The following is a 15,536-nucleotide window of genomic DNA, read 5'->3' on the forward strand; positions in this document are numbered from 1 at the left end:
AAGCTCTCCAAACCTCTCCACAAACCTCTTTTTCAAAACTTCCTTCCAAGATAAGCATCTTTTATAACTGAGTCACCCAATATAAAGAAAGCCTTTCTCATGACCATCTTTATGCCTTGATTTAAAAAAAAAAAAATTAAACCTCATTTAAGTTTATAATCCCTTTCTCCAGCACTGCCCTTCTCCCAGTTGGACTTGACCTTTCCCCAAGGCACTAAAGACCTTTATTTATTTTGTCCATTGTCCATCTCTCGCTCCTCTGGAATATAAACTCCATGAGGTCTGAGATTCTTGTGTTTTGTTCACTGCTATATCCCCAGTGCCTAGAATATCGCTGGCATATAGTAGACACTAAAAAAAAAAAAAAGTCAATAAACAGATACATTTGTACCCTATCTCTAGCACTGGAAATGCTTGCAAGCATAAAATACTAAAAGCAACACAAGACAAAGTCTGAAAATAAAAAGCAAAAATTATTTCATATCAGTCCAGAGTAAAGACGATCCAAGGAGAGCCTCTGAAAAAGGATCAAAAAAGAAGACCATCTGCATGTTAAAATGATGACCTTACTAAGCATCAAAGAGCAGGCAAACTCATATTAGGAAATCCAAGAGCTAGAATCCTGTAATTGGATTAGCAGTTTTATAAGCAGATGGCAAGGAAAGGTGAACAATATAGCATGTAAATATAGGGCAAATGAAAAAAACTTTAGATTGGAGCTTGGGTTTTCAAGGTTTTAAAACTAATTTTGGTATCATCATATTTAAGGTGGCTAAAAATCAGTTGACTGTGGATGATGTGGGAATACTGAAAAATATAGCATAATATCTCTTTCATTCCATGCTGAGTAAAACAGAAGGTTGGTGGAAGGGTAAGTGTAGACCGTATTAAGAAGTACTGAGAAAACTGACTGGGAATAGAGTGAAAAATAAAAAACAAAGGAAAGATGAGGTGGGAGGAAATGTAATGACAAGAAGACGTTATCTCATCCAATGGCTTCATTTTACAGATGAGAAAACTGAGGCCCAGAGATCAGCTCAGGATCAGGTCAAACAGTTAATTAATGGCAGAGCTGGTTATAAGTAGAAATCATGTGAATTGTGGGCAAATATGAAATGGGGAAGAATACATATTAAGAAAAGAGGGCTGAACCAGAGATACAGAACAGAAAGAGAAAGAAGAGACAGGGAGAAAGGTAGGAACAGTTCAAACAGAAGAGCAAACTCAGCCCAATTTAAGAAGGAAGTAGAGGTCGGCCCATCCAGGCTTGCAGACAGGTGAAGGGGCACTTGAGAGCTGAGAAAAGTCAGTTGGCTTCATAGACTCTAATAACATTCACCTGATACTCAGATGCACAAGAATGTGGGTATAGAATTAAATTCTTAAGGCCGGGGGCAGTGGTTCATGCCTGTAATCCCAGCACTTTGGGAGACCAAGGTGGATGTATGACCTGGCTGGTGATCAAGACAAGCCTGGCCAACGTGGAGAAACCCCATCTCTACTAAAAATACAAAAATTAGCCAAGCATGGTGGCGGGCACCTGTAATCCCAGCTACTTGGGAGGCTGAGGCAGGAGAACCACTTGAACCGAACCCGGGAAGCGGGTTGCAGTGAGTCGAGATCATGCTGCTGCATTTCAGCCTGGGCAACAGAGTAAGGCTCTGTCTCAAAATAAATAAATAAATAAATAAATAAATTAATTAATTAAATTCTTAAGAAACTACAGGGGGACATCAGCAGAGAAAGAAAAGAGATCAAATTGATCTCTTTTATGTCTTAGAAGAAAGGACCAGAAATTCAAAGCTGGAAACTAGACCTGAGTTGGAGATCGGTTCTATCAATCACCAGCCATGTAACCTCAAGCAAGTTACTTCTGAGCCCCTCAAAGCCTCATCTTTAAAATGGAAATGATCATACATATCTGATAGGCGTGCTGTAAAGTTAAATGGGAGAGCACATGAAAAATATCTGGTATACAGTAAGAACTCAGTAGTTGTTAGTTCTTTGTTAAACTGACCCATGCTTTAGCCCCAAAGGCTGTGATTTGACACCACTGGCTTTCTCCACTTCTAGCACTCTTTGTGTTACTGATGAGATAGAGAAAATGGAAACAAATATCAAGTAGGCTGCAGTGAATAAGAAAAAAACCCAGGCACAGAAGCTCTGAGTCTTGGGTAATGACCAAGCTGACCCTGTTCATTGTGGAACCGTTGTTTAGATGAGCTTTGAAGGCTCTATTCCCTCCTCCTGGTCTAAGCTGGGTGTCCCACACGTGCCTGCTAACACCAGGAAAAAACACACCCACACTCAGTTTCAACAAAATTGGGTTTTACAAATAGTAATAAAAAAATGGAGACAGTAACTGAATGCAGAAAGCTTGGGAGAAAAAATGGAGAAAACAAAGTCCCATTGATACGTTATCTGACTTACCCTGGTTTTACTGAATACAAATAGAAAGAATGAAAAGTAACATTCCAAAATGAGAAGGTGATTTTACTCTTCCTGAAGAGCCAAATGGTTTCCACTTTTTGCTTTACTTTCTAAGGTTCTACCCTCTATTGTCATAGATGTTTTCATTTGGATTTTTTCCCTGTTAATATGCTAATTGTCTCCTTCTGAAAGATCCATAAAAAGTTAAATCAGAATGCCAAATTTTTTATAAAATCCGTCTTTTGCATTTACAGACATGGATGTGATGAGCAAATAGATCATTTACCCTCTAAATCATACCCTCCTCATTGTCCAATGTATTTCAAGTCTTTGGGTTTGTTTTCTTTAAACAGAATATATAGAATTTTATGTTTTCAAAAATGAGCAACATTTCATTTTCCTTTCAGTTAATTGCATTCTGTCTTTTGAATGTCAGCTCAGAAATCAAAAGTGTGTCATCCCTCCAATAAATAATTAATAGCAAAAGGGTTTAAGAGAAAATAGGAACAAGGGGAGTTTCTGTTGCAGAAGACGCCACAGCCCCTGGCAGTGAGGTCCTCAGCACTCACCTTGCCATTGTACCAGATGCTTTCATTTCCCTCTGGATCAACATCATCCGTTGCCAAGGTGAGGCAGACCAGTCTTCGTTTCAGCCCCTTGGCTTTAATCTGTTTCAGTGCTTGCTTTCCTATGAAGTCTGCTGGCTGCAGGAATCCAAGATAATGATGATGAATGAATGCTCAGACACTGTGACAAGGTTAGAGATGCAAGCATTTAAATTTGCCTTTGCTATTTTCTCGCCAATTACACATTAAATAAAAATACAGATTGGATCAAATGTCTAGACAAATATTTCTTAGTCCTCAAATGACAGTATCAGCCACCTATTCCTTCAGAATATGTTAGACTTAAGGGTAATAACTTGTGATGACAATTTACCAGAACCACTTAGGCAGAAAAACATAAGGCATGTTGCAATGGTGGATTATGAAAGTGACCCTTGTGTCTAATGGGTCTGGACAGTGGTACGGGCTGTCAGTAAGCAATGTGCAACTCAATTTCTACCTATAGAAAGTCTTTTACAAGAAGAAAATTCACGTTTTTGAAACATGATGCTAAAACAACTCCAAAATGCGGTATTTTCTTTTTGCTTCTTCAGAATAATGTCTCTGGAATGTATTTACCTATTGGGTCGCATTCATTAGTTCATTCTCAAAACATTTATTGAGTCCCTACTATGTGTGAGGCATAGTGCTAGGCCCTGTGTGGGTAACAAAATGAGTTAGACACAGACATTTTTATCCAAGAGTTTATTCTCTAACACTGTGCTTTTCAACCTTTTTTTTTTTACTTCTTCCATGCAACACATGACAGATGACATTCCTATTCCTAATACATTCCCATGGACACACTCAGGGTCATTCCCAATGCAATCAACATAAGGGAATGAGAGCGACATTGTTATAGGGATAACCTTGAATTCATTCTTATGTATTAACAAAAAAAAGTAGGAATCAGGCAAACTGGAAAACTTCACACTTATTGGTAATACACCTTAATACAGCTTACCTGTGAGTAGGACACACAAGTGAGCAATGACTCCTCAGCAGAGACACTTAGCTAATAAGGGAGATAGAATTCGACTCAACCAAATGCCAGGAGACACATGGTAAGTGTGATAAACTAGTCAGAGGTGAAGAGAGAGCACTGAGAGCGAGCGCCCTGGAGGGAGGGCTGACATCGGTGGGAGGTTAGTGTGAGACTTCTGCATACTCTGCCTAGACAAGCATCTCTTATGTGGGGGAAAGGAAATTTGTGATATATAAATCACGTCTACAGTGAATGAGATTTAATCAGAGATCACAATGTGGAAAACAAGATTCTCAAAACAGTTCCCACAGACAGACTACTCTCTGAAAGCAAAGAAAGGAAACGACCAAAAACTTCAATTTCTTCATTGGCAATAAGAAAGAATATTTCATGCCTAAGATGTCCTCCACCACTAACATTTAGGATTTACACAGTTCTTTTTGCACTTGAAACATTTAGGACTGAGTGTAATAAATCCCCTTAACCTCCAGAGAAGCAGCAGCAGGGGTCCTCACACACCCTCACTGAGACCCCCCCCCCCCCAGTCTATTCCTTTCCCAGTTTAGAGCCTCTAGGATGAATCCACAATGAAATATGACTTCTATGGATAATCCAACTTTAAATTGCTGACCTACACAGGAAGTTAGAGAAAGTTTCCATTAGCTGAGGTTACAATAATGTGCAAAATGAACATCCAATTCTCTCTCCTTCCCCAGGGTGATACAAATGGTGAGAACCAACTATAAAGCTTTATTATGAAGCCAGATCATGAAAATTTAAAGAAGATTGGAACTCGTGTTATTTAATATAGGGCAAATGGGGGCAGGGAGTCACAGGAAGAGCTTGATTCATTTGAATTCATATATAGGATAAATTCATGATAACAAGTCATAACAAACCAAAGTTCACTATAGTTAAAACATGCAGAGTTGGTCCTTGAACGATACCACTTCAAGCTGCAGAGGTCCACTTATATGTGGATTTTTTTTCAACTAAACACAAATAGAAAATACAGTATTCGTGGGGTTTGAAACCCATGCATATGGAGGGGATGACTTTTTGTATATATGGGTTGGTGGTTCTTGAGAAAACCCAGATTTTGGTATATGTGGGGGTTCTGGAACCAATCCCCCACATACACAGAGGGATCACTGTATATCTAAGAAAGAATTCTATAACAGCAACAGTTTTTTTTTTTTTTTTTTGCTTTTTAAAAAGGAGACTTGCAATCATAGAATAATGATGACAAAGGGTGCTTTTTAGAGTTCTTGTCTACATTGGAATCAATAACTATACTGAAAAAGTTTTATGCCTTATTGTGTGGAGAAGCACTTAAACAAGAGTCAGTGACCAAACGCGTTATACGGTGTGATTTATGGAATGCCAGCAGATCTGAAATTATTTCCTCACCTACTGTCATAGAATCTGAATCTTTACTATTAGAGATACATTTACAGCTTGAAGGTTCTTAATCTTCCTGAGTCTCCTATTCAATAATTTTCTTTCAATTATTTATTCAACTGTTCTTAAGCCCCTGCTGAATATTAGATACTGTGTTAGGCAGGGGTATTCAGAGCTTCAGAGAACATGATCTTGGGTCCAGTCCTGAAATTATTACATCTCCTCAATGTATTAACAGGAAACAATGTTTTAACAGGAAATGTTTTTCCTCAATGTTTTAACAGAAAAAAAGAACAATTTGAGATTATTGGAAACATAGCAGAACATGACACATAATAGCATATCAATTAGCAATACAAATTTTGAAATATGAGTCATGGTTGGTTCTGTGTGTTCTAGGGTGTAAAAATCACAAAAGTTTTATAAATCTAAAACAAAGAATATCTAATATGTGGAGGCAGAAATGCAAACAAATAGAAGCCTCGATAGAGGTATGGACAGTGGGGGCTCAAGGAAGAAAATGACCCAGTTCCGCCTGGGATGGGAGAGTGGGGATCGGGGCAGCATTCTTTGAGCTGAGTTTTGAAAGATGAATAGGTTTCATAACAACTACTGTCTGTGCAGCCTTTCCCAAAAGTGTCTATATTTACATTATAATTTGATCTACACAGAAACACCCCACAGATGCTGGGTTTGGAGTCTAAGAGCAGTGCGTTAACTCAGTCAAAGACAGGCAATCAACAAACTGGTTAAGAACCAAGATCTCAGGAGGCCTAGCCCTGTTCGTTTTGCCTACTCTGAACAGCCTTAATGGAGCCACTTAAATCAATATCTGCTACACCTGAGGGGATGTGGTGGCAGCTGGCCATGACCAGCTGGGGGTGCTGGCTGAGAGCTATTGGGGCAGAGCTAGGCGAGGGATGGGATGTGCTGGAAAGGGAGACTAGCTCTACCTTTGTCAAATTCACATTTTACCAAAGGCTGAGAAGGAATATCAGGTATTAGCTAGCCATGAGGGAAATAGGAAAGGTTGAGGGTGAGTGGGCAAAAACTTTCTCTAGAAAAAAAATTAGAGTAGTAAATTCAGTTTAAAAAATAATAAAATATTAATAAGTAACATGTATAATTTCTTATGCCCTTGCTATGTGTCACATACTAAAATGATGGCTTCACATTCACGAGCTCATTTAATCCTCATGACAACCCTTTAAGATGGATCTTTTAATCCTCAGTTTATGAAAGACTAAACAGAGGCTTAGTTACATGACAAGATAAACCTGCACTTTTAGATTTTATCCGTATTTTTTAAATGCCTGTACCTGCAGTCTATCATTAGAAAGCATAGATGATATAAATACTGTAAATAAAGAATGTTTATTTTAAATTTCTTTTAGGTGACCAGAACCTATTTTGAATGATGTTTATTACAAAATAATGTTTGTGTACTATGTAAAAGTATCTGAAAACATTCTGAATGTTAATATTAATGCAATTTAGTATCTGCATTTGTATATTCCTAAGTTAGGAATTGGGTCCTTTCAGTAATTTCATCCTCAGACATGAAATAAAACATATTCTAACAAAAACAACAACAAAAATCTCACTGAAAGTAAGGAACACTTATTTTCTTTTTTCTTTTTTTTGGGATGGAATCTCTCTCTGTCACCCAGGTTGGAGTGCAGTGGTTACAATCTTGGCTCACTGCAACCTCCATCTCCTGGGTTCAAGCAACTCTCCTGCCTCGGCCTCCTGAGTAGCTGGGACCAGGCACACACCACCATGCCTTGCTAATTTTTGTATTTTGGGTAAAGATAGGGTTTTGCCATGTTGACCAGGCTGGTCTTGGATTCCTGACCTCAGATAATCTGCTTACTTTAGCCTCCCAAAGTGCTGGGATTACAGGTGTGAGCCACCTCACCCAGCTGGAACACTTTCAATAAGTGCAATAAGTACAGACAGGAGGCTGCACCTGCCCGTTGGCACAATCCCCCGTCTCAAACCAACAAGGCTCCTGACTTAGGAAGATTTTAAGTCAAGTGATAGCATTTCATTTTCATTTTGCTTGGCTTTGCTCCCAAGATTATATATTTTACTGTACTATATAATTATTAATTATAAATGAGAGGAAAATGTGTCTGAAGGTTAATGCTGTAATTAAAATTGGTGCTTTCGGGATGACCCAAGAACAGAAATATATTTCTTTAATAAGTCATTGCCAAATTAACTATATAAATAGCTATTAATATCTTTGAAAAATGTATAAATTTCTGGAGCACTGAGACTATAGCCTAAAAATAGTCTTGGCTTGTGTTTTTAAAATTTATTAATTTTAAATAGCAATATGAGTCATTAAAACAGCCACCTGTAATACATACAAAATATAATATCTACCTATATAAAAACATTAAGTAGATTTTAAGTGAAATATAATTACTCATCTCTCATTAGCTCTATTATAAGAACCATATTACCTAAAAGCACATGTAAATGAAAGAAAATCAGTATATTTTTGGTTGTGATTCTTAGGGCAATGGAGAGCTCTCAGATATGTAGTTAAAGTCAAATTTGACAGACCCTGCATGGTAGGCAGGGTCTGATATGGAGAGTCAGGGTACTGGGCTATAAGACACTGGGGAGAGATTATGAAAATACAGTCTTGGACCTTTTCTTTTCCATCTATATGGAGCCAAAAACCCATCAGAAAATCCAAAGAAGTCATCAATTTTTTTTATTGATTTTGTATCCATCAAAATCTACTCATCTTTCAAAACTCAACTCAAGCAACTTCTCTATACAATTGGTGATGATGGAATGCTGTCTCCAGCCCTACTCTGCCACCCCAGGGAGAATTGAATCATATTCTTCCTTGGGCCCCCACTGTCCATACCTCTATCATAGCTTCTGTTTGTTTGAATTTCTGCCTCTACATGTTATTCTTTGTTTTAAATTTATAAAACTTTTGTGATTTTTACACCTTCATAGAAAGTTCTAGAGACATAAGGGAATCAGTGTAACATCCTCTGTCCCAGTAAAGCTTCCTTCAAAATCAGGCACAGCACTGGTTGTGGAATCAGTCTCCTGTGTTTTATAGGCATGGAAGGGCTGCAGAGACTCTGGTCATCAGCTACTGTAAGTGGCAGAGTGAAGATGGAAATCCAGATGACAGGCTGCGCCACTATCCCTCAATACTTTCCTGAAAAGCTTCTCATTCAGAATGGATTTTGGATCACCATTTAAAGCAATCCAGGTGGGAATCCCGTTCCAAAGCCTGTGGTCATCACTCACCTACAGTCTATGTCAATCTGAACTTTCTTTACTCAGTTGTGCAGTACCCTGTGCACATGTGCCACTGTATATGCCTCAGGAAACTTATAATAAAGCCATAAACTGGATTCATTCATTTGGGGGAATGAATTCACTTAACATCCCCAACCCCCATAATAGACAAATTACAGCATTATTCATTTCATATTTACAGAATTAGAATCACAGGAGTCTTAAAGCAAGCAGAAAACTTAGTCCAAACTCATTTTCCATATGAGAAAACTAAAGCCCTACAAAATTATGGGTCTTGCCAGCAGTGACAAAGTGAGTTAGCACCAAACCTTAAACCCAGGCTTCTCGACTCTTGGTTCCTTTTCCACTATTCAGAACTTCTTAACATTCCACGTAAGTTCACAGTAACCACAATTTCCACATCTCCTTGATAGCAAAATATTAAATTATTAGTTTAGCAACTAAAGTTGGTATTATTGGCTGGAAAGTGAATATTCCTTGTATCAGTCTGCTCTTGCATTGCTATAAAGAGATACCTGAGGCAGGAAGCATGATGCTGGCATCTGCTTGGCTTCTGAGGAGGCCTTAGCAAGCAAAGTTAGAATCATGGTGGAAGGTGAAGGGGGAGCAGTACTTCACATGGCCGGAGAACGAGCAAGAGATAGAGAGCAGAAAGATGTTACTCACTTTTATGTGACCAGATCTCATGAGAAGTCACTATTGTGAGGACAGTACCAAGGGGGATTGCGCTAAACCAGTCATGAGAAATTTCCCCCCATGGTCCAATCACCTCTCATCAGGCCCCACCTCCAACATTGGGGATTACAATTCAACATGAGATTTGGTGGGGAAACAGACACAAACCATATTATTACACCTCTAACCCCAAAATCTCACATCCTTCTCATGTTGCAAACTATAATCATGCCTTCCCAGAGGTCCCCAAAGTCTTAGCTCATTTCAGCATTAACTCAAAAGTCCAAAGCCCAAAGTCTCATCTAAGACAAGGCTAGCCCCTTCTGCCTATAAGCCTATAAAATAAAAAACAAGTTAGTTACCTCTAAGACACAATGGGGATACAAGCACTGGGTAAACATTCCCATTCCAAAAAGGAAACATCAGCCAAAAGAAAGGAGCTATAAGCCCCACAGAAGTTGGAAACCCACCAAGGTAGTCATTAAATCTTAAGGCTCCAAAATAATCTCCTTTTACTCCATATCATACACCCAGGGCACACTGGTGTGCCCAAAAGCTTTGGGCAGTTATGCTTCTGTGGCTTTGCAGGGTTCAGCCCCCGCAGCTGCTCTCATGGGCTGGTGTTGAATGTCTGCAGCTTTGGCAGGCTGAGGGTGCAAGCTGCTGGTGGATCTACCATTCTAGGGTCTAGATGATGGTGGCTCTCTTCTCACAGCTCCACTAGGCAGTGCCCCAGTGGGGACTGTATGTGGCGGCTCCAACCCCACATTTCCCCTCCACACTGTCTTAGGTAGACGTTCTCCATGAGGGCTCCACCCTTGCAGCAGGCTTCTACTTGGACATCCAGGCATTTCCATACATCCTCTGAAATTTAGGTGGAGGCTCCCAAGCCTCAACTCGTGCACTCGGTGCACCCACAGGCTTAATATCATGTGAAAGCTGCCAAGGCTTATGACTTGCACCCTCTGGAGCAGCAGGCCAAGCTTTACTAGGGCCCATTTGAGTCACAGCTAGAGCTGGAGCAGCTGGGATGCAGGGAGCAGTGTCCCAATGCCATGCAGGGGAGTGGGGCCCTTGGCCTGGCCCACAAAACATTCATTCCTCCTAGGCCTCTGGGCCTGTGATGATAGGGTTTGCTGTGAAGGTCTCTGAAATGCCTTCAAGACCTTTTTTCCCAGTGTTTTGGTTATCAGCACTTGGCTTCTTTTTATATATGCAAATGTCTGCAGCCTGCTTGAATCTCTCCCCACAAAATGGGCTTTTCTTTTCTACCACATGGTAGAAAAGGTTGCACATTCTCCAAACTTTTACACTCTGCTTCCCCTTTAAATATAAGTTCCAACTTCAGATCATTTCTTTGTTCACACATATGAGCACTGGCTGTCAGAAGTAGCCAGGCCACATCTTGAACGCTTTGCTGCTTAAAAATTTCTTCCACTAGATACTCTAAATCATCATTCTCAGTTTCTAAGATCCACAGATTCCCTAGGGCAGGAGCACAATGCAGCCATGTTCTTTGCTAAGGCATAACAAAAGTGACCTTTATTCCCATTCCCAATAAGTTCTTCATTTCTATCTGAGACCTCCTTAGGTTGGCCATCTCTGTCCATATCACTATCAGCATTTAGGTCACAACAATACAATACATCTCTAGGGAATTTCAAACCTTCCCTAATCTTCCTATCTTCTTCTGAGCCCTCCACACCCTTCTAACCTCTGCCCATTACCCAGCTCCAAAGCTGCTTCCACATTTTCAGATATCTTTTTAGCAATATCCCACTTCTCTGTACCATTTTTCTGTATTAGTTTGTTCTCTCACTGCTATAAAGAAATGCCTGAGACTGGGTAATTTATAAAGAAAATAGATTTAATTGGCTCACAGTTCTGTAGACTGTACAGAAAGCATGATGTGGGCATCTGCTTGGCTTCTGGGGAGGTCTCAGGGAACTTACAATCATGGTGGAAGGCAAAGGGGGAGCTGGCATGTCTTACATAGCAGGAGCAGGAGCAAGAGAGAGGAGGGAAGTGCTACATACTTTTAAACAACTAGATCTCATGAGAACTCACTCACTTTTGTGAGGACAGTACCAAAGGGGATGGTGCTAAATCATTTATTAGAAACCACCCCCATGATCCAATCACTTCCCACCAGGCTCCACCTCCAACAATGGGGATTACAATTTGACATGAGATTTGGTGCAGACACAGATCCAAATCATATCAATCCCATATACAGGTAGTTTTCATTCTCTGTCCTTAGCAATTTAAAAGAAAGCACTCATATAGCATTTTTCTAACCAAAATTACTGACCAGTTAAAATTTCTTCTCAAAAGTCTTTAATATTACTAGAATAGGAACCCTATTCACTAAAAAAGGGGGATAAAATAGAAACCTGGAAAATAACTAAAATATAGTTCCTAAGCCAGGCAAGTAATCAGGCTAATTAGCATTCAAATCAAACTAGATTTTCAAAACTAAAGCCCCCATTACATGTCTTTAATATTAAATCTTACTAGATTAGATGTTAAAGAGAACACTTATTTTTCAGTTTTTTAATGTAATGATTAAAAAGAAAACTGTGAAATGAACCTGTGGCTTTATCAGATTTATGTTTAACTGCTTTGGCCAACAACTACAATATAGAGTTTTCATAATAGAGTGAAGAACAATTGCCCATTTGGTATTTTAAGTATAGCACTTAAGCCCAAATGCAAAGTAAATAATAATCAAAGGAAATTTTAAAAGCATGAAGAAATGAAGCCTCAATAGGGGCCCAAGATCTTCCTTACTGAGATCTTAAAAAAAAGAAAAAGGATTTCATGTAGAGTTCCTTTTCTCTAAATGACTTATTTAGATTCAATTCAATAAGATGGAAAGGAACTAACACTTAGTGAGGTACCAAATGTTCTTCATCTCATCTAATACTTATGACAAACTTATAGAGTGAACATTTTCTTCATTTTACAGATGAGAAAACTGAAATGCTCATAGATTAAGCAATTCATCTAGTCCAAATCAGTAAATGGCAGAAGCACAATTCAAATCCTTCAACAAATATTTACGGAGCCCTCACTAGTGATCAGACACAGGGGTGAGGCTAAGGATTCTTGGCCTCTGTCCTCACAACATCCACAGTCTAGCTGAGGAGGTGGCCAGGAATATAAGGGGTAGTGAGTACTAGGGCAGATGAAAGTGCAGAGTGCTATAGAAGACGGATTATCAACACTTACCTGCCTCAATGACCACCTATATCTGAAGTGTCCTAAGCCATACTTCCAGAGCCAAGCTCTCCAAACCCACATGCTCAAATGCCTTCTGGGACTCTCTGCTTGGCTACCCCAGAGTCCTCCAACCCAAGTCCTCCCAACTTCCCACCCACACGCCTCCACCTGTGTTTCCTAGTTAACCAACAGTTCATTAACATCCTCCTCTCCACCCCTTCACATGTAGTCCCTCATGTGGTATCCACCCTTCCTTTTAAATAGCACTTATTGCTCTTTCTTCTCCATCCTATGACCACTGCTTTAGTTGAAGCCTTCGCCTTCTCTCTACTGGATTTATTTGATAATTAGGAGAATGGTCTCCCAGTCACCAGACAAACTCACTTTTGATCTGTTTCCCATCACCAGAGTGTCACTCCTTACTCAAAATTCTTGGGTCACTCCCCAGTTTCCCCAGGATACACCCCAAATTCCTTAGCTTGGCACATGAGGCCCTTCATGATGGCCCAGGACTTTTCAAGCATCATCTTTTGACACTACTTTCAACAACAAAATATTTACTGGGCATCTGCTATGTGCCAGCCCTGAGCTAGGTGTTGGGGATAAAAATAATAAACAAAACATATGTTGTATTGCCAGCACCTGTACTCAGGAAGCTTACATTCTGTTCAAAAGAAAAACACGAAAAATAAACAAAATAATGGCAAGCTCTAAGTGCTGTAAGGAGAATATAGCTGCAAAATTTTAAAAAATTATCCAGTAAAATCCAATGATGTTTTAAAGGGTGATACATCATTACCAAGTGGGTTTTATCCTAAAAAGGAAAGGTTGGCATAATGTTAGAAAATTAATAAATGTAATAAATTATATAACAAAGTAAAACAAACAAACAAAATGATTATCTCAGTAGATGCAGAAAATCATTTGCTAAAATCCAATATCCATTCCTGATCTTTTTAAAAAATGTTAAGAGTTAACACTAGGAATAGAAGCAAATGTCTTCAACTTGGTAAAGAACTTCCAGGCAAGAACATAAGGCAAGCCCATCCTGGCCAACATGATGAAACCCCGTCTCTACTAAAAAAGTACAAAAAAAAAAAAAAAAAAATTAGCTGGGCATGGTGGTGCACACCTGTAGTCCCAGCTACTTGCGAGGCTGAGGCAGGAGAATCACTTGAACCCGGGAGGCGGAGGTTGCAGTGAGCCAAGATCATGCCACTGCACTCCAGCTTGGAGACAGTGCGAGACTCTATCTCAAAAAAAAAAAAAAAAAAAAAAAAAAAAAAGAAAGAAAGAAAAGAATATAAGGAAAGAAAAAGAAAAAAAAGATATACAAATTAGAAAAGACAAAGAAAAGCTTTATTTTTGTACAGCATGATTATCCATGTAGAAAATCCGATGATGGAATCTACAAAAATGCTACTAGAACCACTAAGCAGATTGAGCAAAGTTCCAAAATATAAGATCAACATATAAGACCAATTGTATTTCTGTATTTTGGCAATAAACAACTGAAAATTGAAATTAAAAATACCACCTACAATAGTATCAAAACATGAAATACTTAAGGATAAATATGTTAAAAGATGTGTAAGACCTGTATACTGAAAACTATAAAACATTCCTGAGATAAATAAAAGATGACTTGAATAAATGTAGAGATAGACTTTGTTCATGAATTGGAATACTTGAATTGATCCATAGATAAAATGCAATTCCAATAAAGTCTAGCAGGTTTTTTGGTACACATTGACAAGCCGATTCTAAAATTAATGAAATTCAAAGGACCTAGAATAGCAAAACAGCTTAAAAAAAGAGAGAGAACAAAGTTGCAGGGCTATCACGACCTTATTTGAGCAACAGTAATCAAGACAGTGTAGTACTGGCATTTGGAAAGATAAATAGATATACAGAATACAACAGAGTCTAGAAATAGACCTACAAACATATGGACAACTGACAAATATATAAAGGCAATGAAATTCAGAATACATAGTCTTTTCAACAAATGGTGCTGAAAGCAATTGGTCATCCAAGTATAAATAAATAAAACTTCAGTCCATACCTCATACCAGATACAAGATCAACTAAAAATGGTTCATAGACCTAAATGTAAAAAGTAAAATAAAAAAACTTCTAGAAGAAAACATAGCAGAAAATCTTTATGACTTTGGATTAGGCAAAGATTTCCTAGATATGAACCAAAAGCATGATTCATAAAAGAACAATTGATAAGAACTTTTAAAATTCAAAAATTAAAAATGGCTCTTTGAAAGACACCATCAGACAAATGAAAAGTCAAGACATCTGGAAAAAATTTGCAAAGCATGTATCTGCTAAAGAATATAGAAAGCACTTTATAAACTCAATTAAAAAAAAATCCTAGGTAAGAGATTTAACCAGACATTTCACAAAAAAAAGATATAGAAATGGCAGATAGGGACATCAAAAAATGTCCAACATCATTTGTCATTAAGGAAATAAATTAAAACCATCATGAGACATCACTACATAGCTCTTAGAACAGTTAAAGTTAAAAAAACTGACCATGGAAAGTATTTGACTAGAATATAGAGGAGCTGGAGCTCACATACTGCTGGTAGGACTGTAAAATATAAAATGGCACACAGCTTGGCAAAACAGTTCTTACAAAGTTACCATACACTTGCCATTTTATTCAGTCATTTCACTACTAGGTATTTACCCAAGGAAAAAGAAAGCCTATGTCGATACAAATACTTGTACACCAACGTTCATAGTGCCAGCTGACTTTTGATCAACTCAGGTTTGAACTGCATGAGTCCACTTATATGTGCATTTTTTTCAACCAAGCAGATCAAAAATACAGTATTTACAGGATACAAAACCCAACTTTTTCTATAGGCAGGTTCCACAGACAAACTGCAAAACTTGAAGAAAAT

General features: G+C 38.5%; 1 protein-coding gene across 1 annotated transcript in view; it reads right to left on the reverse strand.

Moving 5' to 3' along the window:
- DMGDH (dimethylglycine dehydrogenase) overlaps window positions 1–15,536 on the reverse strand; it is a 71,039-nt gene that overhangs the window by 4,367 nt on the left and 51,136 nt on the right. Inside the window, exon 15 of the mRNA XM_023215070.2 lies at window positions 3,000–3,134. Within this exon, the coding sequence (XP_023070838.2) occupies window positions 3,000–3,134 (135 nt within the window). The remainder of the gene's footprint in view (window positions 1–2,999; window positions 3,135–15,536) is intronic.

The sequence above is a fragment of the Piliocolobus tephrosceles genome, chromosome 4, assembly GCF_002776525.5.
Source record: "Piliocolobus tephrosceles isolate RC106 chromosome 4, ASM277652v3, whole genome shotgun sequence".
In the NCBI taxonomy this organism is placed as follows: domain Eukaryota; kingdom Metazoa; phylum Chordata; class Mammalia; order Primates; family Cercopithecidae; genus Piliocolobus; species Piliocolobus tephrosceles.